This window comes from Oncorhynchus mykiss, chromosome 3, assembly GCF_013265735.2.
Source record: "Oncorhynchus mykiss isolate Arlee chromosome 3, USDA_OmykA_1.1, whole genome shotgun sequence".
Classification (NCBI taxonomy): domain Eukaryota; kingdom Metazoa; phylum Chordata; class Actinopteri; order Salmoniformes; family Salmonidae; genus Oncorhynchus; species Oncorhynchus mykiss.
Window position 1 is genome coordinate 13,558,068 of NC_048567.1, and position 23,268 is coordinate 13,581,335.

General features: G+C 44.7%; 1 protein-coding gene across 2 annotated transcripts in view; it reads right to left on the minus strand.

Annotated features, from left to right (window-relative positions):
* Window positions 1–425: 425 nt before the first annotated feature.
* Window positions 426–23,268, minus strand: part of LOC110510231 (basal cell adhesion molecule) — a 120,183-nt gene continuing 97,340 nt past the window's right edge. Inside the window, exons 6-17 of one of the 2 annotated variants that reach the window (XM_036975402.1) lie at window positions 22,303–22,485; window positions 21,765–21,886; window positions 21,437–21,584; window positions 21,168–21,283; window positions 15,268–15,409; window positions 14,469–14,593; window positions 14,171–14,312; window positions 13,683–13,718; window positions 13,093–13,113; window positions 12,286–12,427; window positions 11,644–11,740; window positions 426–2,882 (exon numbers count right to left, since the gene is read on the minus strand). In XM_036975402.1, coding sequence (XP_036831297.1) covers window positions 2,880–2,882; window positions 11,644–11,740; window positions 12,286–12,427; window positions 13,093–13,113; window positions 13,683–13,718; window positions 14,171–14,312; window positions 14,469–14,593; window positions 15,268–15,409; window positions 21,168–21,283; window positions 21,437–21,584; window positions 21,765–21,886; window positions 22,303–22,485 — 1,277 coding nt within the window. In that variant the 3' untranslated portion in view covers window positions 426–2,879. The remainder of the gene's footprint in view (window positions 2,883–11,643; window positions 11,741–12,285; window positions 12,428–13,092; window positions 13,114–13,682; window positions 13,719–14,170; window positions 14,313–14,468; window positions 14,594–15,267; window positions 15,410–21,167; window positions 21,284–21,436; window positions 21,585–21,764; window positions 21,887–22,302; window positions 22,486–23,268) is intronic. The other variant, XM_036975403.1, reaches the window with a different exon arrangement.

Genomic DNA, 23,268 nt, shown 5'->3' on the forward strand with positions numbered 1-23,268 from the left:
GTGACAAATAGAAAAAAAGCTAATTCAATTTGATTGATTGGTTGATTGGCTCACACACACACACACACACACACACACACACACACACACACACACACACACACACACACACACACACACACACACACACACACACACACACACATTTTAGAACCTCATCTCAGTCCTTCACTCCTCATTCTCTCTCTTAATGTTCTGAACACAAATCCTTTCCCTTCTGCAGGTCAGTGTAATTTCCTAATGGATGCTTGGCAGATGGAATTAGAGACAACATCCCTGCTGATAGAACCAGAGAGCCTAGAAGCCCACAGTACAATGGCAACCTGCCAGAGCTCAAGGAATCCAGCCGAGTTGGCCTACACCTCTACACTAATAGTAAACACACACAGAGACCCAAAGAAATAAAACACACACAGAGATTGTGGGAGTGTGGTTGTTTTTTTTGTAGGTTTTCATTTGTTATAAATTCTACACATTTCAATAAGAAGACACAAGAACACAGTACAGAGCTCACAACAGAACAGCGTACCACCAAATATACAGTATACCAGGAAGAGAAAAAAACCCTCACATTGTTCCATATGTATAACAAGACAAGAATCCTAATTCAAACCTTTCTCTCTTCTCTTAGAACCAGTGGACAAACCACAAAACATCACAAGTCACAACTCAGTAGTTCTGAAGTACAAGAATCACCCTTTTTTTAAAGAAAAGAAAACACTTTTTTTTATATCACTTTATATGTTTTTTTTGTTACAAATAAAACCAAGCGTTCCAAAGTTGAAGGTATGCACCTGTTGGTCTCCCCCTAACCTCACAGGAGTCAGAACAGTCATTAAGTTATAGAAATATAGATTTATTAAATCACTAGACATATAAACACCATTGGAAAAACCAAATGATTCCCAGAAAAAGCAATAGTGGTTATAGTGACCTGTTCACAAGGCAATTTTTTTCCAGTGTATACCAATGATAGAGGACACTGCAACCAGCTATCATATATCTTTGTGCTGCCAATATGGGTAATATCAAAAAGCGTGTGAGGCAGGGAGAGACATAAACCACATGCGTACCAAAACATTGGAACACCCCCACTAGGACACTCAATAACTCTTCAACTTATTTTGGTAAAAAAAATTAACATCACGTACACCCTCTCGCCTCCCACCTTTACCCCCACACTGTACCCCCTCTCCCCTCCCACCTCACCCCCCAGACTCTACCCGCTCCCACCTCCCCTGTTTACCCTCCCTCTCTCCCTCATCAAGCTGTAACTAACCTGTGTCTGTGACGTTCGCAGGTGAATCTGTGCTCACTGTGTTGCTAACCCATCCGGCCTGCAAAGCCAATCTGTACTGTAGGAAATGGTAGTGCAGCTGGCAGAGATTTCAGATTGTCAACTGAGGACAAAAACGTTCCCCATTTTGCCAGATTACTCCAATTTTCCAGAGCTAGGGGATGATAATTGGGTGAGCTGAGCGTAACAGGGAGTGTTGTGTTTCTGAAAATGGCTTTGCTCAGAGAAGGACAGTAGGCTATGAAATACAATGAGAGCTGTAGCAGGGTCAGGACTCTAACGACACAGTAAACACACACAGATTAATTCAGATTCACCTCACATATACAGTAAGCCTCCATTTGATTGACAGGTTATACAGTATTCAGTTTGCAGAGACAGAGCAACAAAAAGAGGAGAACAAATGACCTGATACATAATATACATTTCGGCTAACATTTTGAAACTCATTTGTACACCCAATAGCTTGTCATTTTTGTTGCTTTTTGGTTTGAGAAAAATAAAACATTTACACAGGAAGGGATCAGGAAGTTAGACATTGTCTCGGCAGTTGCTAAGGTAACGGCTGAAAGGAATTTGAATAAATGAATAGACATAATAACAATTTGAAATGAAAAACTAAACAATGAATTGATACACAGGGACTAGTCTTCTATTTCATGTCATCCTGTAAAGAGAGGACTCTGGCCAGGACCAAAGCAAACAGGGAGATAGGGGTAAGTTCCTCCTTAGAACAGTCTAGAATTATATACAGTACTATAGGCTCTTATCAGAAGGCCGGAGTGGATTTAGGTTGGAATGACTTTTGACTTGTATAAGTGGGCCTGGCTTGCCCTGGTCGACCGAAAAGTTTTGTTACAAAGTACATCTGAAGTATTGTGCCTAATATGCTGCTGGTCTTCGTATTGGGCATAGAATATGGTCCTTAAGTTTTATGTAACTGTAGGCACGATCTCTATGTTACGGGATAGAATTCAGAGTGACACAATAATCAGCGTAGGGATGAATAGAGTAGCATGACAGTTTGTGTTTTCCCCATGTCCACCAGAATGGGCTAGATACAGACTCCACACAGAACAGACACATCCACTTCTACACTGACTGAACGAAGAACAACCCACAGCTCAGATACACAAAGCAATACAGCACACACTCACAAACACACACACACGAACGCACACACACTCCTGCAACAAACAGTGACTTAATGGCATTTTGTGTTTGGATTGGGGTAGAGAAGGGTTACTGGAGTTGGCTAGAGTCACATTGGACACATGTTTACTGTACAGCTCTATTCTGCATGGGAGTCAACCAAGAGTTGTGATTGGTGGACAGGGATTATGCTATGATGAAGTCAGTTGATGTTCAGTGATGTATTAGGTCTCATGTTTAAATACCCCCCCGTCCCCGTCCCCCCCACGGTTACCCCCATCCCTACAAAAACACCATCCCATTCCACCGTATTTTCTCCCTCAGTCCGATTGCTCCCTCTATCAAAAATAAAACAAGCCCTGCTGTCGTTTTTCATCCATCCCTTCATCCCTCTCTTTCTGTCTTCTTGTGTCATATTCTCCTCTGTTCCTCACTGTGGAAGACAACACAAAGCACCAGTAAATCCTGTGAGTCAATACAACATCATGTGATATTATACAAGTCAGGAATCATCAACTAGATTCAACCGCGGGCCGATTTTATATTGAGCGGATGGTCGGGGGGGCAAAACGTAATGACAACAGATATAATGTTTGACTAAAACATAATAATTTCAAACCATTTGTATACAATCACGTGTCTCTCTATTATGCGTGGGAATACTTGGGAACAGATGTCTTTTTAAAAAATCACTTGGAGCTGATTTCCTGTTGTTTTTCCAGTCTTTTATTGTCCCCCGCAAAAATAAAATATATATACAGTACCAGTCAGAAGTCTGGACACACCTACTCAATCCAGGGTTTTTCTTTATTTTTAGTATTTTCTACATTGTAGAATAACAGTGAAGACGTCAAATCTATGAAATAACACTTATGGAATCATGTAGTAACTAAAAAAGTGTTAAACAAATCGAAATGTAATTTTCCTTCATGTCTTAAAGTAATGATGGACTGTTGTTTCTCTTTGCTTATTTGAGCTGTTCTTGCCATAATATGGACTTGGTATTTTACCAAATAGGGCTATCTTCTATATACCACCCCAACTTTATCACAACACAACTAATTGGCTCAAATGCATTAAGAAGGAAAGAAATTCCAAAATGTACTTTTAACAAGGCACACCTGTTAATTGAAAGTCATTCCAGGTGACCACCTCATGAAGTTGGTTGAGAGAATGTCAAGAGTGTGCAAAGCTGTCATCAAGGCAAAGGGTGGCTACTTTGAAGAATCTAAAATATATTTTGATTTCTTCACTATTATTCTCAAATGTAGAAAATAGTAAAATAAAGAAAAACCCTTGAATGAGTAAGTGTGTCCAAACTTTTGACTGGTACTGTATATATATATATTTTTTTTATATATTTTTTTTATTTTTTATTTTTTGCTCAGAAACCACCTGCCAGTCATTAAGCAGTTCATTTTTATACTGGTTATTCCTATGAAAAACGGTTGTCTATAACTGAGGTCATATTCATGATGACACTGTAGCTGTAATGATTCCAGCCAAACCCAGATGCTATTCTAGGCCAATGCTTTGGTTTCCTGATCTCCTCTCCTCATGAATAGCTATTAGGTGATTGATTACTCATGAAACTAGAACAAAACAAAACTTGCACAACATTTAATCCATAGAAGGTTAATTTGGAGGAATGATTGTTGACATATATTTGACATTTGTATCTGAAAGCATTTTGGCCTTACCAAGGCCTCTTTTAAGACTCCATAATGTTTCATTTGTAGGTGTAAAAAGCTCAAGTTGGTGTCATATAAAGCTTTACCGCTTGCTCTGTATTACAAAGAGCAATTTGATTTTAATAACACATTTCTTACAAAAATGTATGAATATTGAAAAATACAAACATGACTATGGAAAATATATATATATTTTTTAAAGATTTGGTACATTGTTCAATATATCGTTGAACATAATAGAATCTACAGCATATTAAAGTTCTAGAGTGGGATCTCTGTTACTTTTAGAGTTGTGATATTTGTATATTTCAATATCCATGTTCATATTTTTGTATATAAATAAATGAATGTAAGAAAATTGCTATTGAAATAAGAATACTACTCATATTACAGAGCAAGGGGTAAAGCTTTAATGACACTGTTCGATTCTGGGTTAAACTTGGAACATTGTTGCACTCAGAAGTATAGTATATGAGGGGTGAAAGAGAATGTTTTTTACATCAGAAGTTAATGGTTATCTGTAGGAGCCAGAGTGGAAGGGAGGAAGTCACAGTATTCCTGTAAGGGAAACGGATGGACATCTGTGGATTAGGCGAATGAGGGGTTGAGGTCAGGTCAGATCCCTTGAAGAGAGAAATTATGGTTTATTACCCTATTACCCTCTTCCTATCAAACCATAAAAGATGTAAGGATTGGAGAGAAGGAGGAGAGTCTAAATTGGAGTAAATATACGTGTGATGGTGAAAACATGAGATGTCTGAATCCAGCTGTATGGACCCTTTGTGAAGAATTAAACTTGGTTAAGCTTATCTAGTGTCCGTTGAGTTATTTACTCTGAGAATTAAAACCTAACCGTTGGCATTGTCGGCAGGATTCACCACGATTTGTAGTCAAACCAAAGAGTACAGATCAGTGGAGCAGGAGCTGGCAACAAATAAGGTAGGCACAGTTCCTACACCTGTTTCCACTCATTTTGACATCTTGGAGAGATGAGAATCGTAGGCTGAACAATTATGGGATACGGACCTGGAGAGCATGAGTTTAATTCGGTAGGCCCATTGTGTAACTAACTACTGGTCGTAGCTTTGTGGTATATGCTAGTACCATAAAGTTTAGGGTAAGTCTCATAAGTCCCGAGCAGGATAGTACCAGGGGAGGGTAAAATTTCAAGATAAAGTCCCGAGCAGAATCAAATCAAATCAAAGTTTATTTGTCACGTGCGCCGAATACAACAGGTACCTTACAGTGAAATGCTTACTTACAGGCTCTAACCAATAGTGCAAAAAAGGTATTAGGTGAACAATAGGTAAGTAAAGAAATAAAACAACAGTAAAAAGACAGGCTATATACAGTATCGAGGCTATAAAAGTAGCGAGGCTACATACAGACGGTGGTTAGTCAGGCTGATTGAGGTAGTGTGTACATGTAGATATGGTTAACGTGACTAATGCGTCTGGCCCCGCAGCCTTGTGTATGTTGACCTGTTTAAAAGTCTTACTCACATCGGCTACAGAGTGCGTGATCACACAGTCGTCCAGAACAGCTGATGCTCTCATGCATACCTCAATGTTGCTTGCCTCGAAGCGAGCATAGAAGTGATTTAGCTCGCCTGGTAGGCTCGTGTCACTGGGAAGCTCGCGGCTGTGCTTCCCTTTGTAGTCTGTAATAGTTTGCAAGCCCTGCCAGGATAGATCTGTTGAGTGTAAATCTGATAATGTCCTGAGCAGAATAGATCTGTGGAGGGTAAAATCTCATAGAGAGAGGGGAAGTCCTGAACAGGGTAGTCCTGTGGAGGGTAAAACCCTAGTGTAATAGGTATATTGGCCAGACCTGTAAGAAGCGTGGAAGCCCAGTCTTAGTGGCTGTGAGAGTGCAGGGTGTGAGTGTGTGTTTGAAAGAGAGGTTAGTTTTATGCCCTGTTGGGGTGGTGAACCATGACAGATTATGCAGAAATAGGAAGACAAGTGTGAATCATCTTGGTAATGTGGGTTATCAACAACAGTGAGGCAATACTATTTGAGGCAATATTGGAATAAGACATGAAGTCATCCGTATTCTCCAGTAATACATTTGCAGACGCTATAGTATAGGTTCTAATACAAGGTATTAATTGCCGTGACCAATTAATTATAATCCGGGGAATTGGGTCGCGGAAAAAAGTTAAAAGGTGTGTTATAGAAGAGAGTTAACGAAATCTAAAATACCCAAGACACAGTCAGGAGAGGTTTGGGAATAATAACTATTCCTATAGAGATAAACGGCCCCATTCCTCCCTGTAATATGGAGCTAGAAGATTTTAATAAAGCCATGGAGGTGCTGAAAGAAGCGCACGAGCATTCTACCAATTCGGCTTGAATATAGGAACAATTTAGCAAACTGGATAAAATTGGGCAACATTATTACTCTGCTGACGGAGAATTCAAATCAAATAAAGAATTCAGGGAAGCAATTATGACTTGGCAAAAAGACATAAAACCAGAATCAAAAGCTTAATATACCAGCGTCTTGATGTCAGCATTCTATCAACAAAAAATACAAACCGATAAACCCGGAATTAGTAGAAGTACTCAGCCACAGAAAGACTGGGTACGGGAGTGAATCGATAGAATTTGCACTTCTGCTTTGATGGCAGGTTCAAACCTGTGTTCAAAACGGTAATTGCGGGGGGAGTGGATGAAATAGTGCAGGATGTTTTGAGAAATGAATATAACTCTGCTCACTTCGCAGACATTCACGGGGTTAATAGGGCCACAGGGAAGTCACTAGCTATTGTTTCAATGGCCAAGGTAAATAAAAGAAAGGTAGCGAAAAAACATCAAAATGTAAGGAGAAAGCTCCCTGTTTTAGATGTGGGACTATCAGACTTTGGAAGATTGCGTGTAAGTAGGAATGGAACCTGCCACATTCGGAGGGAATGCCGCTATGCATTCGGAGGGAGTGCCGCTATGCATTCGGAGGGAATGTCGCTATGCATTCGGAGGGAATGCCGCTATGCATTCGGAGGGAATGCCGCTATGCATTCGGAGGGAATGCCGCTATGCATTCGGAGGGAATGCCGCTATGCATTCGGAGGGAATGTCGCTACGCATTCGGAGGGAATGTCGCTACGCATTCGGAGGGAATGCCGCTACGCATTCGGAGGGAATGCCGCTACGCATTCGGAGGGAATGTCGCTACGCATTCGGAGGGAATGCCGCTACGCATTCGGAGGGAATGCCGCTACGCATTCGGAGGGAATGCCGCTACTCATTCGGAGGGAATGCCGCTACGCATTCGGAGGGAATGCCACTACGCATTCGGAGGGAATGCCGCTACTCATTCGGAGGGAATGTCGCTACGCATTCGGAGGGAATGTCGCTACGCATTCGGAGGGAATGCCGCTACGCATTCGGAGGGAATGCCGCTACGCATTCGGAGGGAATGTCGCTATGCATTCGGAGGGAATGCCGCTACTCATTCGGAGGGAATGCCGCTACGCATTCGGAGGGAATGCCACTACGCATTCGGAGGGAATGCCGCTACTCATTCGGAGGGAATGTCGCTACGCATTCGGAGGGAATGTCGCTACGCATTCGGAGGGAATGCCGCTACGCATTCGGAGGGAATGCCGCTACGCATTCGGAGGGAATGTCGCTATGCATTCGGAGGGAATGCCGCTACTCATTCGGAGGGAATGCCGCTACGCATTATGCCGCTACGCATTCGGAGGGAATGCCGCTACGCATTCGGAGGGAATGCCGCTACGCATTCGGAGGGAATGCCGCTACGCATTCGGAGGGAATGCCGCTACGCATTCGGAGGGAATGCCGCTACGCATTCGGAGGGAATGTCGCTACGCATTCGGAGGGAATGTCGCTACGCATTCGGAGGGAATGTCGCTACGCATTCGGAGGGTATGTCGCTATGCATTCGGAGGGTATGTCGCTATGCATTCGGAGAGAATGTCGCTATGCAAGTATTTGAATTTTTCAGTTTGATCGATAGTGGATCATAGAGATTACAGTTTCTATGTGAAGGAAGACGTATGAGATCACATCTTACCTAACTTTTTAGTAGAGGCCAGGGATCAAATATCACTTATGATGATAAATTGGCAAAATCTGCCACAAGAAAACATATGTTGAAGAATCTAGGCAAAATGCCAGGGGAATGGATTCTAAAGGTAACACATTTAAATTATCTGGCCAAACGCTCCTTGCAAACTCAGAAAGCCTTGTTTTTTTTTTTGACCTCATGAGACATTTTATGTCGTCTTATTCTGAAATAGATTTCTAGAATGGACAAAAGGGTGGAGGGGTCACAAGGAATTAGCAACGGGGTTACTAAACCTAAAATGAACTTTTCATTTTATTTGGTTAGTTCCTGAACATTGTGGTGCGGTTGTTATGGAGAATAGTACATGCTAAATAAAATATACATAAACGTTGGTGGACTGAAACAAACATTTAATGATTGGAGTAAGGACAGGAAATTTACAATTATCATGTTTGGTTTATAATTAATACTTTTGGATTGCTGATTAAAATGTTGCATAGTGAATGTTAACAAAATGTTCACTTTCTTTTCCAAAAGAGGGGGTTTCATTATCTCTCTTAGAAATGTCCCCGGAGATTGTGGTAGTGGGGATAGCAGTTAGTGATATTTGTTTTAAGTATAAAAGTATCTGGATTAGGCCATAAACAGAGTTCCAGATAATAAGTGAGGCCTGTTCATGTTTGTTTTTGACGTACGGTTCATCACACGCACACACAATTTACTGGTGACGAATATGCTTTAGTGGTATCGATACTGTGGGATTTATTTTGGATGGGGTCTTTTCACTTCAGTTTTAAATTGGGTATGCAGAAGGATGGAAATGTTTGGAAGGTTTTGAAATGGTTTCGGAAGGACAGGGAAAGAAAAGGGAGAGGAAATATTTTAATGGTGTCGAATGCCCTGCATCCTGACTTTTTGGTGAGACCTGATCAATCTCACTAGAAATGATAGACACTTGGGATTTAATTATAAAATGAATGAGAAATACCCGTTTCTACTCTATTTTACCATGAGATGAGTTTATTGGTTATTTGAATGTGTTTATTTTTTATTTAACATGTTGTTTTTGAAACACGCTGTGAATCATGGGTTCGAAGGGAAAATGGCCAGTTCTCTGGGGTCCTAGTCTTTGAGTAAATATACAAATGTTAAATAGAGATGACAGTTACAGTTACTACACAGTTACTACACACTGCAAACAATTTAGACTAAGGATGCATTGAGATACTGATCTTTCATTACCAGACCACTTGTGACAGGAAGATAGGGACAAAGGGGGGCTGTAATGAGAAGAGTTATTACCGGCGATAAAAGGTTCCGTTTATAAATGTACATTCTAACAGGGATGATGTTTGCTAAGTTAAGAAGCTGGAATTCAACTACTAGACTCAAAGTAAGCACTAAGGACTGTCATTCTGAATTTGGGTTGGATAATTTATAAAATGTAGTTATGATTCGGGAGACTGATGGGAGTACCGGGGGCTGTTATTCAAATGGCACAAATTAGTGATCTTGCCATAAGGGGGAGTCTATGTTGTCAGGAAATGACCAATGCGTTGCAGTGTGTATATCCTCAGAAGAAAGCAGCACATGAGAAGCAGGAGATAACCAAGGGCACGGGCTGAATTCTGGAGATTGAGTGTACATCAAGATACACCAGGCAGGGGGTGTTGGGACAGTGTTGGTCTGGTCTATGCACAGTACTCCTTACAGCACATGTAGCGGTAAAGATCGTCATGTCTCTCCTCGGTGGGTTCACAGATCTCACAGGAAGTGAGGTCCAACTGCATAATGGGTGAACTTGAAGACGCCATGACAGAGGAAGCGGAGCTAGAAAGAGACTAGATTCCACTGTACACATGTAGATGGGTTGGGTCTAGGAGCTACTTTAACATCATAGTTGGGTTGGGTTAGCTGCTTTATTGGTTAATGCATTATATGAAAGAGGATAGATGTTGGGGTAATTGTACACTAAACAACATTTTGAGGGCACTGATGTGAAAGCATATACAGTGCTGAGTTACCTTAAGAGGATGGAACCTTTATTAGGGATACGCACTTGCCTATCAGGTGGCAATGGAGGAGATGGGGAACAAAGTGAAAATGACATGGCTTGGGAACACCTCTCAGAACCTAGGGCCGGGAAAGGTGAAGACTGGGCGAAAGCATGAGGAGGCTTTTTAGGGCTTTCAATTTTGTGGAATCCAGCAGAAACGTATCCTGGAGGCATAGAGTCAGGTGAAGAGAGAGTGGGAATTATCATGGTCTCAGACTTTTGTAGTCATGCATATATAATTATGCATAGCTTAACACATTGTTAATACTGTTATGTTTCGTGTGGCTTTTTGTTGCTTTCCAAGTCTTATGCTATAACTCTCTTAGGAACCAGAAGGAGAAAGTGGAGAAACTAAAAGCAACTCAGCTGGAAAGGAGGAAGCCAACTGCTTCAGCTGGAATGTCATTCTGTTGAGTGATGAGAGATGGAAATATGATTGTGTATGGTGTGTTCATAGAACAGAGGCCATAAGTCTCTGAGTTTGTAAACCTCACGGTGAATGTTTTGTTAGCGTTGTTCGTTCATTTATAATCATGTTTTATTTTTTTGTTCATGTTTTGTTATCATTGTCCATTTATAAGTAATTTCCAAGTTTGTGTAAATTGAACATTAGGAACCTATTGTTCCAAAGAGGGGACTGTTCGATTCTGGGTTAAACTTGGAACATTGTTGTACTCAGAAGTATAGTATATGAGGGGTGAAAGAGACTGGTTTTTACATCAGAAGTTAATGGTTATCTGTAGGAGCCAGATGGTTTTGGAATGTGCTGAGTAGAGGGGAGGCAATCACATGATTGCTGTAGGGGAAACGGATGGACATCTGTGGATTAGGCGAATGAGGGGTTGAGGTCAGATCAGATCCCCTGAAGAGAGAAATTATGGTTTATTACCCTATTACCCTCTTCCTGTTGGACCATAACAGATGTAAGGATTGGAGAGAAGGAGGAGAGTCTAAATTGGAGAAAATATACTTGTGATAGTGGAAACATGAGATGTCTGAATCCAGCTGTATGGACCCTTTGTGAAGAATTAAACTTGGTTAAGCTTATCTATTGTCCGTTGAGTTATTTACTCTGAGAATTAGAACCTAACAACACCAACTTTTACTTTGTAGCACCTACAGATGAAACATCATGGAGTCTTAAAGGAGGCCTGGGTAAGGTCAAAATGTCACAAGCATTCCAACTTCAATTAATTATGTCTCAATTATGCAATAAGATACAAATGTCAAATACATGTCAGCAATCCTTCCTCCTAAGGACACTTCTATGGATGTAATTTTGTGAAAATGGTTTTGTTCTAGTTTAGAAGGGAATCACCCTATTCTGATGTAAGAACTGTGCATATAAACATTTAAACCAATCCCCCCTTCTCCTACCACTACCGTCCCACCAGTGACCCCTGCCCTCTGACCTGCTGTGCTGCTGGCTTGTTCAGGAGGCCAGCTTCTTCATTGGCCTTTTCTGTCTTCATCTCCACCACAATGTCATTATTCACATTCCCACTTTCCCTGCAGGAGAGACACACAGAAGAGGCAGAGAGAGAGAGGGATAGCATAGAGAGAGAGGGAGAGAGGTAGCATAGAGAGAGAGGGAGAGAGGGATAGGTTGATAGAAGGAGAGAACATGGACAGACAGAGAGAGAAAAGGAAGAGGGTTAGCAGAGGGAGAGAGATAGAGGGATAGGTTGATAGAAGGAGAGAACATGGACAGACAGAGAGAAAAAAGGAAGAGGGTTAGCAGAGGGAGAGGGAGAGAGAAACGGTAGAGGGTTAGCAGAGGGAGGTAAAGCACAGTAAAGATAACAGATAGTCTGTACTCCAATGATCACAATGCCTTTCTTTAGAAACAGTTTCAACACCCCTCCTCCCTCCCCTCCCCTCCTCTCCTCTCATCGACCCTAACCTCCCTCCCCTCCTCTGCTCTCCTCAGCTCTGGCTCCCTCCCCTCCTCTCCTCAGCTCTCCCTCCCTCCCCTTCTCTCCTCTCCTCAGCTCTCCCTCCCTCCCCTCCTCTCCTCTCCTCTCCTCCACCCTAACCTCCCTCCTGTTACTCACACTTCCTTATTGTCCTTCTTGCTGCAGGGCAGCTTGCCCTTCTTGTTGAGGAAGTAGAGGAGTGCCACCAGCAGCAGCAGCATTAGGACACACACCACCACGGCTATCACCACGCCACTGGAGCCACCCTGCTGCTTATCAGCTAGAGGCATGGAGAGATGGAGGGAGAGATGAAGGCATGGGGGGAGAGGTGGAGAAGGGAGAGGTTGGATGGAAAGTGAAGTTAGAGGGGATGGATGGGGTGAGGTGAGAGGAGAAAGAGGTGAGGAGGGGGTGGGAAGTGAGTAGGGATAAGGGGGAGAAGGGTTGAAGAGGGAGGGACAGCGATGGAGGCAGGAGAGGGGAGGAAGTGGCGGGGTAGGGGTGGGTAATGGAAGAGGTGAGAGGGAGGTGAGGGAGTAGAGTGGCGGAAATGGGATGGGTGGTGTTGGGAGGAGAACATTGGATGGGTGGAGGGGAGATGAGGAAAGGGGAGGGGGAGGTTTGTTCAGCTTTGAGATTGAGATGACAATAGTGTGGTGGGGCTAAGAGGGGGGCCTACACGCACACATACACACACACTCACTCACTCACACGCACGCACGCGCACACACACACACACACACACACACACACACACACACACACACACACACACACACACACACACGCGCACGCACACGCACACACGCACACACGCGCACACACACACAGACACACAGACACACACACACACACACACACACATTTTCACAAACAGACCTTTTCTCTCTCTGTATCGCATACACACAATGTAACACACATACACACAGAGGTATTTGTACAGACCTGTTTTAAGCACATGGTTCCCTTTGAGCAGCATTTTGAAAGAAAGGCAGTTCCTCAGACCCACTGCATAGCAAAGCAACAACACACACCGCACCACTATGTGCACCCACTAACAACCAACAACACACATACTAGTGTACAAACACAACCACCACAACACATACTCTAGTTACAACTACTCACAAGCCCACAGCAACTGAAAAGCACAGCACAGGGAGGAAAAAGAGTGAAAGAGAAGAACGCAGTGGGAAAAAGAAGTGACAAAGACACGCTGAGGACAGAAAAGAAGAGAGTGGAAGAGGATAGAATAGAATATCATCCTTTATTACCCCCCCAGGGGAGGGAAAAGTCGCAGCATCCACAGAATATAGGACAGACATCATACAAAGATGTATAGGACAGACATCATACAAAGATGACAAACTAAACACAATATACAATATCCACAGTGTTCAGTAGTAATAGAGAAATATACAATGTACAGTACAGTAGAGTGCTTGGAGGAAGGGTGAAGTACTACAGGCTATTTACAACACAGAGTCCTGACAGCAGGGAGGAAAGGAGGAGGAAGAAGACGGATAAGTGTCTACCTCTGCCTGTATCATTGGCTGCGTTGGGATCGACGGCTGCAGGGAGAAGAGAGGAACCGGGTTAGACTACAGTTTACTGTTACACTACAATGGAGGAGAGGGACAGAGAACGAAAAAGAAAGTGAGAGAGAGAGAGAGAGAGAGAGAGAGAGAGAGAGAGAGAGAGAGAGAGAGAGAGAGAGAGAGAGAGAGAGAGAGAGAGAGAGAGAAAGAGAGAGAGAAAGAGAAAGAGAGAGAGAAAGAGAGAGAGAGAGAGAGAGAGAGAGAGAGAGAGAGAGAGAAAGAGAAAGAGAAAGAGAGAGAGAAAGAGAAAGAGAGAGAGAAAGAGAGAGAGAGAGAAAGAGAAAGAGAGAGAGAAAGAGAGAGAGAAAGAGAGAGAGAAAGAGAAAGAGAAAGAGAGAGAGAGAGAGAGAGAGAGAGAGAGAGAGAGAGAGAGAGAGAGAGAGAGAGCGATAAGAACGTTAAGAGAAGTGGAGGGCCGAACTGACCTTGTTTGGTGGTGACTTTGAAGACCTGGGAGGCTGCGCCGTGGTCGTTACTGGCCTCGCAGGTGACCCCGTCCATCAGGACCGCAGCACTGGCCTCCAGCATGACCATACTGACCACCTTGTTACCCTTCACCGACACTGACTGGGAGAGGAGGGGCGAGAGGGGGAGGGGGTGAGAAAGATGGGTTAAGAGATGACAATTAATTAGAAGAGTTGTTCTAAGGGCTCATAACATAACTTCACAAAGATTTGTCAACAATGCACACATGCGCGCACACACACACACACACAAACTCACTTCCTTTCCTGAGGGTGTCCAGGTGAACTGTGGGGCAGGGTGTCCGTGAGCAGAGCAGGACAGAGTCACCATGTCTCCCTCCTTCTCCACCATTCCATCAACAGCTGCGTCAATCTCAGGTTTACCTAGAGAGAGGGAGGGAGAGAGGAGAGAGAGAGAGGGGGAGGAAGAGAGGTAGAGAGGGGTGATGGAGGAGGGTAGGGAGGTGCAGAGAGATATAGATAGGAAAGAAAGTGGGAGAGAGAATGTCAGGAAATAAAATTATCATTCAAATCCACCACAGGAAGAGATATACTGTACCATCACAACTTCCTTTACTCCATCTGAGTCTTATGATATACTGTACCATCACCACTTCCTTTACTCCATCTGAGTCTTATGATATACTGTACCATCACCACTTCCTTTACTCCATCTGAGTCTTATGATATACTGTACCATCACCACTTCCTTTACTCCATCTGAGTCTTATGATATACTGTACCATCACCACTTCCTTTACTCCATCTGAGTCTTATGATATACTGTACCATCACCACTTCCTTTACTCCATCTGAGTCTTATGATCTATTTATACATTAACAAGCCCTGTAGTCCTATCTGAAAAATCTCAGAACCACCACAGGGTCACTAACACATGGTTGTGTGTGTGTGTGTGTGTGTGTGTGTGTGTGTGTGTGTGTGTGTGTGTGTGTGTGTGTGTGTGTGTGTGTGTGTGGGTGTGTGTGTGTGTGTGTGTGTGTGTGTGTGTGTGTGTGTGTGTGTGTGTGTGTGTGTGTGTGTGTGTGCTTCTGTGTACCTGAGACGGTGAGATTGACGCTGGCCTTGGCGGTGAGCCCAAGCACAGAGGGCACTGCACCCACACAGGAGTACTCGCCAGCTTCAGCGAATGTCACCGACTTCAGAGACAAGACACCAGTCTGGGACAGCACCGTGGAGCCCTGTTGAACACACACAGATATGAGGTTAGCGGACAGTTGGACACACACACACTCAAATTATTTATCTCTTGTTCTTCCATGCCCTCTCCGGTTTCTCACAAAAACTCAGTCCTGCTCAGTACAGCCACATTCCTTACCCAGTAACAAGTTCACAACAGGGAGAGGTGGACTGGTAGTAACACAGGGAGAGGTGGACTGGTAGTAACACAGGGAGAGGTGGACTGGTAGTAACACAGGGAGGAAGCAGGGAGAGGTGGACTGGTAGTACAACATACAGGAACTCAAGTCCTTCTGTTCACCTGATTTAGAATTCCTCACAATCAAATGTCGACCGCATTATCTACCAAGGGAATTCTCTTCGATTATAATCACAGCCGTATATATTCCCCCCCAAGCAGACACATCGATGGCTCTGAACGAACTATATTTGACTCTTTGCAAACTGGAATCCATATATCCGGAGGCTGCATTCATTGTAGCTGGGGATTTTAACAAGGCTAATCTGAAAACAAGACTCCCTAAATTGTATCAGCATATCGATTGTGCAACCAGGGCTGGAAAAACCTTGGATCATTGCTATTCTAACTTCCGCAACGCATATAAGGCCCTGCCCCGCTCTCCTTTCGGAAAAGCTGACCACGACTCCATTTTGTTGATCCCTGCCTACAGACAGAAACTAAAACAAGAAGCTCCCGCACTGAGGTCTGTTCAACGCTGGTCCGACCAATCTGATTCCACACTCCAAGACTGCTTCCATCACGTGGACTGGGATATGTTTCTTATTGCGTCAGACAACAACATTGACGAATACGCTGATTCGGTGAGCGCGTTCATTAGAACGTGCGTTGAAGATGTCGTTCTCATAGCAACGATTAAAACATTCCCAAACCAGAAACCGTGGATTGATGGCAGCATTCGCGTGAAACTGAAAGCGCGAACCACTGCTTTTAATCAGGGCAAGGTGACCGCAAACATGACCGAATACAAACAGTGTAACTATTCCCTCCGCAAGGCAATCAAACAAGCTAAGCGTCAGTATAGAGACAAAGTAGAATCTCAATTCAACGGCTCAGACACAAGAGGTAGGTGGCAGGGTCTACAGTCAATCACGGATTACAAAAAGAAAACCAGCCCCATCACGGACCAGGATGTCTTGCTCCCAGGCAGACTAAATAACTTTTTTGCCCGCTTTGAGGACAATACAGTGCCACTGACACGGCCCGCAACTAAAACATGCGGACTCTCCTTCACTGCAGCCGACGTGAGGAAAACATTTAAACGTGTCAACCCTCGCAAGGCTGCAGGCCCAGACGGCATCCCCAGCCGCGCCCTCAGCGCATGCGCAGACCAGCTGGCTGGTGTGTTTACGGACATATTCAATCAATCCCTATCCCAGTCTGTTGTTCCCACATGCTTCAAGAGGGCCACCATTGTTCCTGTTCCCAAGAAAGCTAAGGTAACTGAGCTAAACGACTACCACCCCATAGCACTCACTTCCGTCATCATGAAGTGCTTTGAGAGACTAGTCAAGGACCATATCACCTCCACCCTACATGACACCCTAGACCCACTCCAATTTGCTTACCGCCCAAATAGGTCCACAGACGATGCAATCTCAACCACACTGCACACTGCCCTAACCCATCTGGACAAGAGGAATACCTATGTGAGATTGCTGTTCATCGACTACAGCTCGGCATTTAACACCATAGTGCCCTCCAAGCTCGTCATCAAGCTCGAGACCCTGGGTCTCGACCCCGCCCTGTGCAACTGGGTACTGGACTTCCTGACGGGCCCCCCCAGGTGGTGAGGGTAGGCAACAACATCTCCACCCCGCTGATCCTCAACACTGGGGCCCCACAAGGGTGCATTCTGAGCCCTCTCCTGTACACCCTGTTCACCCACGACTGCTTGGCCACGCACGCCTCCAACTCAATCATCAAGTTTGCGGACGACACAACAGTGGTAGGCTTGATTACCAACAACGACGAGACGGCCTACAGGGAGGAGGTGAGGGCCCTCGGAGTGTGGTGTCAGGAAAATAACCTCACACTCAACGTCAACAAAACTAAGGAGATGATTGTGGACTTCAGGAAACAGCAGAGGGAACACCCCCCTATCCACATCGATGGAAAAGTAGTGGAGAGGGTAGTAAGTTTTAAGTTCCTCGGCGTACACATCACAGACAAACTGAATTGGTCCACCCACACAGACAGCATCGTGAAGAAGGCGCAGCAGCGCCTCTTCAACCTCAGGAGGCTGAAGAAATTCGGCTTGTCACCAAAAGCACTCACAAACTTCTACAGATGCACAATCAAGAGCATCCTGTCGGGCTGTATCACCGCCTGGTACGGCAAATGCTCCGCCCACAACCGTAAGGCTCTCCAGAGGGTAGTGAGGTCTGCACAACGCATCACCGGGGGCAAACTACCTGCCCTCCAGGACACCTACACCACCCGATGTCACAGGAAGGCCATAAAGATCATCAAGGACAACAACCACCCGAGCCACTGCCTGTTCACCCCGCTATCATCCAGAAGGCGAGGTCAGTACAGGTGCATCAAAGCTGGGACCGAGAGACTGAAAAACAGCTTCTATCTCAAGGCCATCAGACTGTTAAACAGCCCCCACTAACATTGAGTGGCTGCTGCCAACACATTGACTCAACTCCAGCCACTTTAATAATGGGAATTGATGGGAAATTATGTAAAATACAGTGCCTTGCGAAAGTATTCGGGCCCCTTGAACTTTGCGACCTTTTGCCACATTTCAGGCTTCAAACATAAAGATATAAAACTGTATTTTTTGTGAAGAATCAACAACAAGTGGGACACAATCATGAAGTGGAACGACATTTATTGGATATTTCAAACTTTTTTAACTAATCAAAAATTGAAAAATTGGGCGTGCAAAATTATTCAGCCCCCTTAAGTTAATACTTTGTAGCGCCACCTTTTGCTGCGATTACAGCTGTAAGTCGCTTGGGGTATGTCTCTATCAGTTTTGCATATCGAGAGACTGAATTTTTTTCCCATTCCTCCTTGCAAAACAGCTCGAGCTCAGTGAGGTTGGATGGAGAGCATTTGTGAACAGCAGTTTTCAGTTCTTTCCACAGATTCTCGATTGGATTCAGGTCTGGACTTTGACTTGGCCATTCTAACACCTGGATGTTTATTTTTGAACCATTCCATTGTAGATTTTGCTTTATGTTTTGGATCATTGTCTTGTTGGAAGACAAATCTCCGTCCCAGTCTCATGTCTTTTGCAGACTCCATCAGGTTTTCTTCCAGAATGGTCCTGTATTTGGCTCCATCCATCTTCCCATCAATTTTAACCATCTTCCCTGTCCCTGCTGAAGAAAAGCAGGCCCAAACCATGATGCTGCCACCACCATGTTTGACAGTGGGGATGGTGTGTTCAGCTGTGTTGCTTTTACGCCAAACATAACATTTTGCATTGTTGCCAAAAAGTTCAATTTTGGTTTCATCTGACCAGAGCACCTTCTTCCACATGTTTGGTGTGTCTCCCAGGTGGCTTGTGGCAAACTTTAAACAACACTTTTTATGGATATCTTTAAGAAATGGCTTTCTTCTTGCCACTCTTCCATAAAGGCCAGATTTGTGCATTATACGACTGATTGTTGTCCTATGGACAGAGTCTCCCACCTCAACTGTAGATCTCTGCAGTTCATCCAGAGTGATCATGGGCCTCTTGGCTGCATCTCTGATCAGTCTTCTCCTTGTATGAGCTGAAAGTTTAGAGGGACGGCCAGGTCTTGGTAGATTTGCAGTGGTCTGATACTCCTTCCATTTCAATATTATCGCTTGCACAGTGCTCCTTGGGATGTTTAAAGCTTGGGAAATCTTTTTGTATCCAAATCCGGCTTTAAACTTCTTCACAACAGTATCTCGGACCTGCCTGGTGTGTTCCTTGTTCTTCATGATGCTCTCTGCGCTTTTAACGGACCTCTGAGACTATCACAGTGCAGGTGCATTTATACGGAGACTTGATTACACACAGGTGGATTGTATTTATCATCATTAGTCATTTAGGTCAACATTGGATCATTCAGAGATCCTCACTGAACTTCTGGAGAGAGTTTGCTGCACTGAAAGTAAAGGGGCTGAATAATTTTGCACGCCCAATTTTTCAGTTTTTGATTTGTTAAAAAAGTTTGAAATATCCAATAAATGTCGTTCCACTTCATGATTGTGTCCCACTTGTTGTTGATTCTTCACAAAAAAATACAGTTTTATATCTTTATGTTTGAAGCCTGAAATGTGGCAAAAGGTCGCAAAGTTCAAGGGGGCCAAATACTTTCGCAAGGCACTGTATATCACTAGCCACTTTAAACAATGCTACCTAATATAATGTTTACATACCTTACATTATTCATCTCATATGTATACGTATATACTGTACTCTATATCATCTACTGCATCTTTATGTAATACATGTATCACTAGCCACTTTAACTATGCCACTTGGTTTACATACTCATCTCATATGTATATACTGCACTCAATACCATCTACTGTATCTTGCCTATGCCGCTCTGTACCATCACTCATTCATCTATCTTTATGTACATATTCTTTATCCCCTTACACTTGTGTCTATAAGGTAGTAGTTTTGGAATTGTTAGCTAGATTACTTGTTGGTTATTACTGCATTGTCGGAACTAGAAGCACAAGCATTTCGCTACACTCGCATTAACATCTGCTAACCATGTGTATGTGACGAATAAAATTTGATTTGATTTGAATTTAAAGCAGGGAGAGGTGGACTGGTAGTAACACAGGGAGGGGGCAGGGAGAGGTGGACTGGTAGTAACACAGGGAGGAAGCAGGGAGAGGTGGACTGGTAGTAACACAGGGAGGAAGCAGGGAGAGGTGGACTGGTAGTAACACAGGGAGGAAGCAGGGAGAGGTGGACTGGTAGTAACACAGGGAGGAAGCAGGGAGAGGTGGACTGGTAGTAACACAGGGAGGAAGCAGGGAGAGGTGGACTGGTAGTAACACAGGGAGAGGTGGACTGGTAGTAACAGGGAGGAAGCAGGGAGAGGTGGACTGGTAGTAACACAGGGAGGAAGTAGGGAGAGGTGGACTGGTAGTAACACAGGGAGAGGTGGACTGGTAGTAACAGGGAGGAAGCAGGGAGAGGTGGACTGGTAGTAACACAGGGAGAGGTGGACTGGTAGTAACACAGGGAGGAAGCAGGGAGAGGTGGACTGGTAGTAACACAGGGAGGAAGCAGGGAGAGGTGGACTGGTAGTAACACAGGGAGGAAGCAGGGAGAGGTGGACTGGTAGTAACACAGGGAGGAAGCAGGGAGTGGTGGACTGGTAGTAACACAGGGAGGAAGCAGGGAGAGGTGGACTGGTAGTAACACAGGGAGGAAGCAGGGAGAGGTGGACTGGTAGTAACACAGGGAGGAAGCAGGCAGAGGTGGACTGGTAGTAACACAGGGAAGAAGCAGGGAGAGGTGGACTGGTAGTAACACAGGGAGGAAGCAGGGAGAGGTGGACTGGTAGTAACACAGGGAGGAAGCAGGGAGAGGTGGACTGGTAGTAACACAAGGAGGAAGCAGGGAGAGGTGGACTGGTAGTAACACAGGGAGGAAGCAGGGAGAGGTGGACTGGTAGTAACACAGGGAGGAAGCAGGGAGAGGTGGACTGGTAGTAACACAGGGAGGAAGCAGGGAGAGGTGGACTGGTAGTAACACAGGGAGGAAGCAGGGAGAGGTGGACTGGACTTGCCTTCTTCCACTGGACGGTGTGTGAGTCTGAGGCCTTGGTCTTACACTGCAGCTCCACCATGTCTCCAGTCATTGTCGACAATGGACCAGCAGGCCTCACACTCATTGGGTCAATGTCTGAGAGGCAGAGAAAAGAGGGATACAAAGAAAGAGGGGGAGGAGGGAGAGAAAGAGGGTGGTGAAGAGAGAGAGAATCCATTCAAATGGATTATGTTCTGGGATCAAAAGCGTACCACCTCAGGGGAGACCGAAGGATGGATGGATACTCACAGTGGACAGAGAGGGTGACTTCTCCATTAAGATCAGCATCCAGGTTATCAAAGTCGGTGGCCATACACTTGTACACCCCAGCATCCGAACGCTTGACAGACTTCAGAGTCAAAAGTCCCCCTGCAACTCCTTCCTTAATGTTTATCCCCTGAGCATGAGAGAGATTAAGAAAGAGGGAGCGAGTGGAGAGAGGGGGGATTGAAAGAGAGAGAGAGATTATTCAATGATTTAAGAGATGAACAGGTTGTACTATGGCAGTACTGTAGGGTTTGTGTATAGCTGCACTGTTGTATAGTCTGAAATGCAGTACATGTGTGCTGGTCCTTACATCCTTGGAGAAATCAAACTCAGGCTGAGGGTTTCCATCTGTCTCACACATCATCTTCACCTCGTCACCCTCTCTGATTGGCTCAGTGTTCGACAGGACAAAGGTCGCTGTCTCAGAGGGATCTGGATAAGAGCGAGGGAGCGAGAGGGGAAGGGATGGCGTGGGAGAGGAAGAGGGGGAGGGAGAGGGAAATAGAGGGAGAGGGGGAGGGAGGGAGAGGGAGATAGGGAGAGGGAGGGAGGGAGGGAGGGAGGGAGGGAGGGAGGGAGGGAGGGAGGGAGGGAGGGAGGGAGGGAGGGAGGGAGGGAGAGAGAGAGAGAGAGAGAGGCAGGGGGAGAGTTCAAAAGGGTGATGAATGACAGGCTGATCTCAGGACTGCAGTTTCTGACATAACATGATGAGAAGTGGATGATGGACAGAGAGCACAGAGAGAAAGAAAAGTGTAAGGCAGACAGACAGAGAGACAGAAAAAGAGAGAGTAGGAGGGAGTAAGAATGAGAGAGAGTGAGGAGACAGATACAGACAGACAGCCACTCACAGTTGAGGGTGAGGGAGAAGGTGTCAGAGTCGATCTGTTTGATCATGTCGTTGGGCATGCTGTACTCCACGGTGCAGTGGTACACGCTGTCCTTGTCAGCCTTCTGGGGCTGCATCATCAGGGTGCTGGTGATGGTGAACAGACCTGATGCTTCCTTTACCACTGACGGCACCATGTACACCTCTGGAGGGGGAGAGAGAGGTAGAACAGAAGGGGCTGACTGGAATGAGACAGAATTTATTCCCGGGATATGCAGTTGTGACTCTAATGACTCCAACCTAACTGTATATAAACTTCCCTCTGAAGTATACATACATTACAGTTGAAGTCGGAAGTTTACATGCACTTAGGTTGGAGTCATTAAAACTCGTTTTTCAACCACACCACACATTTCTTGTTAATTATAGTTTTGGCAAGTTGGTTATCTACTTTGTGCATGACACAAGTAATTGTTCCAAAAATTGTTTACAGATTCTTTCACTTATAATTCACTGTATCACGATTCCAGTGGGTCAGATGTCATGTACTGTCATGTTGTGTCTTGTCTCTGTCCTTTCCCTTCACCCTGTCTCCCTCTGCTGGTCGTTGTTAGGTTACCTTTTCTCCCCCTCTTTCCCCCAGCTGTGCCTTGTCTCCTCCTAACCACCTCGTCACCCCTTTTCCCACCTGTTCCCTTTTTCCCTCTGATTAGGTCCCTATATCTCTCTCTGTTTCTGCTCCTGTCTTTGTCGGATTCTTGTTTGTTGTGTTTCATGCCTGAACCAGACTGTCGTCATGTTTGCTGTAACCTTGTCCTGTCCTGTCGGAATCTGCCGGTCTGTCTGAACCTACCTATGTTTGGTAATTAAAGAAGCTCTGTTTAAGTTAATTCGCTTTTGGGTCCTCATTCACGCACCGTAACAGAAGAATCCGACCAAGAATGGACCCAGCGACTTCGGATCCTCTCCACTCAGCCGTCGGGATCCA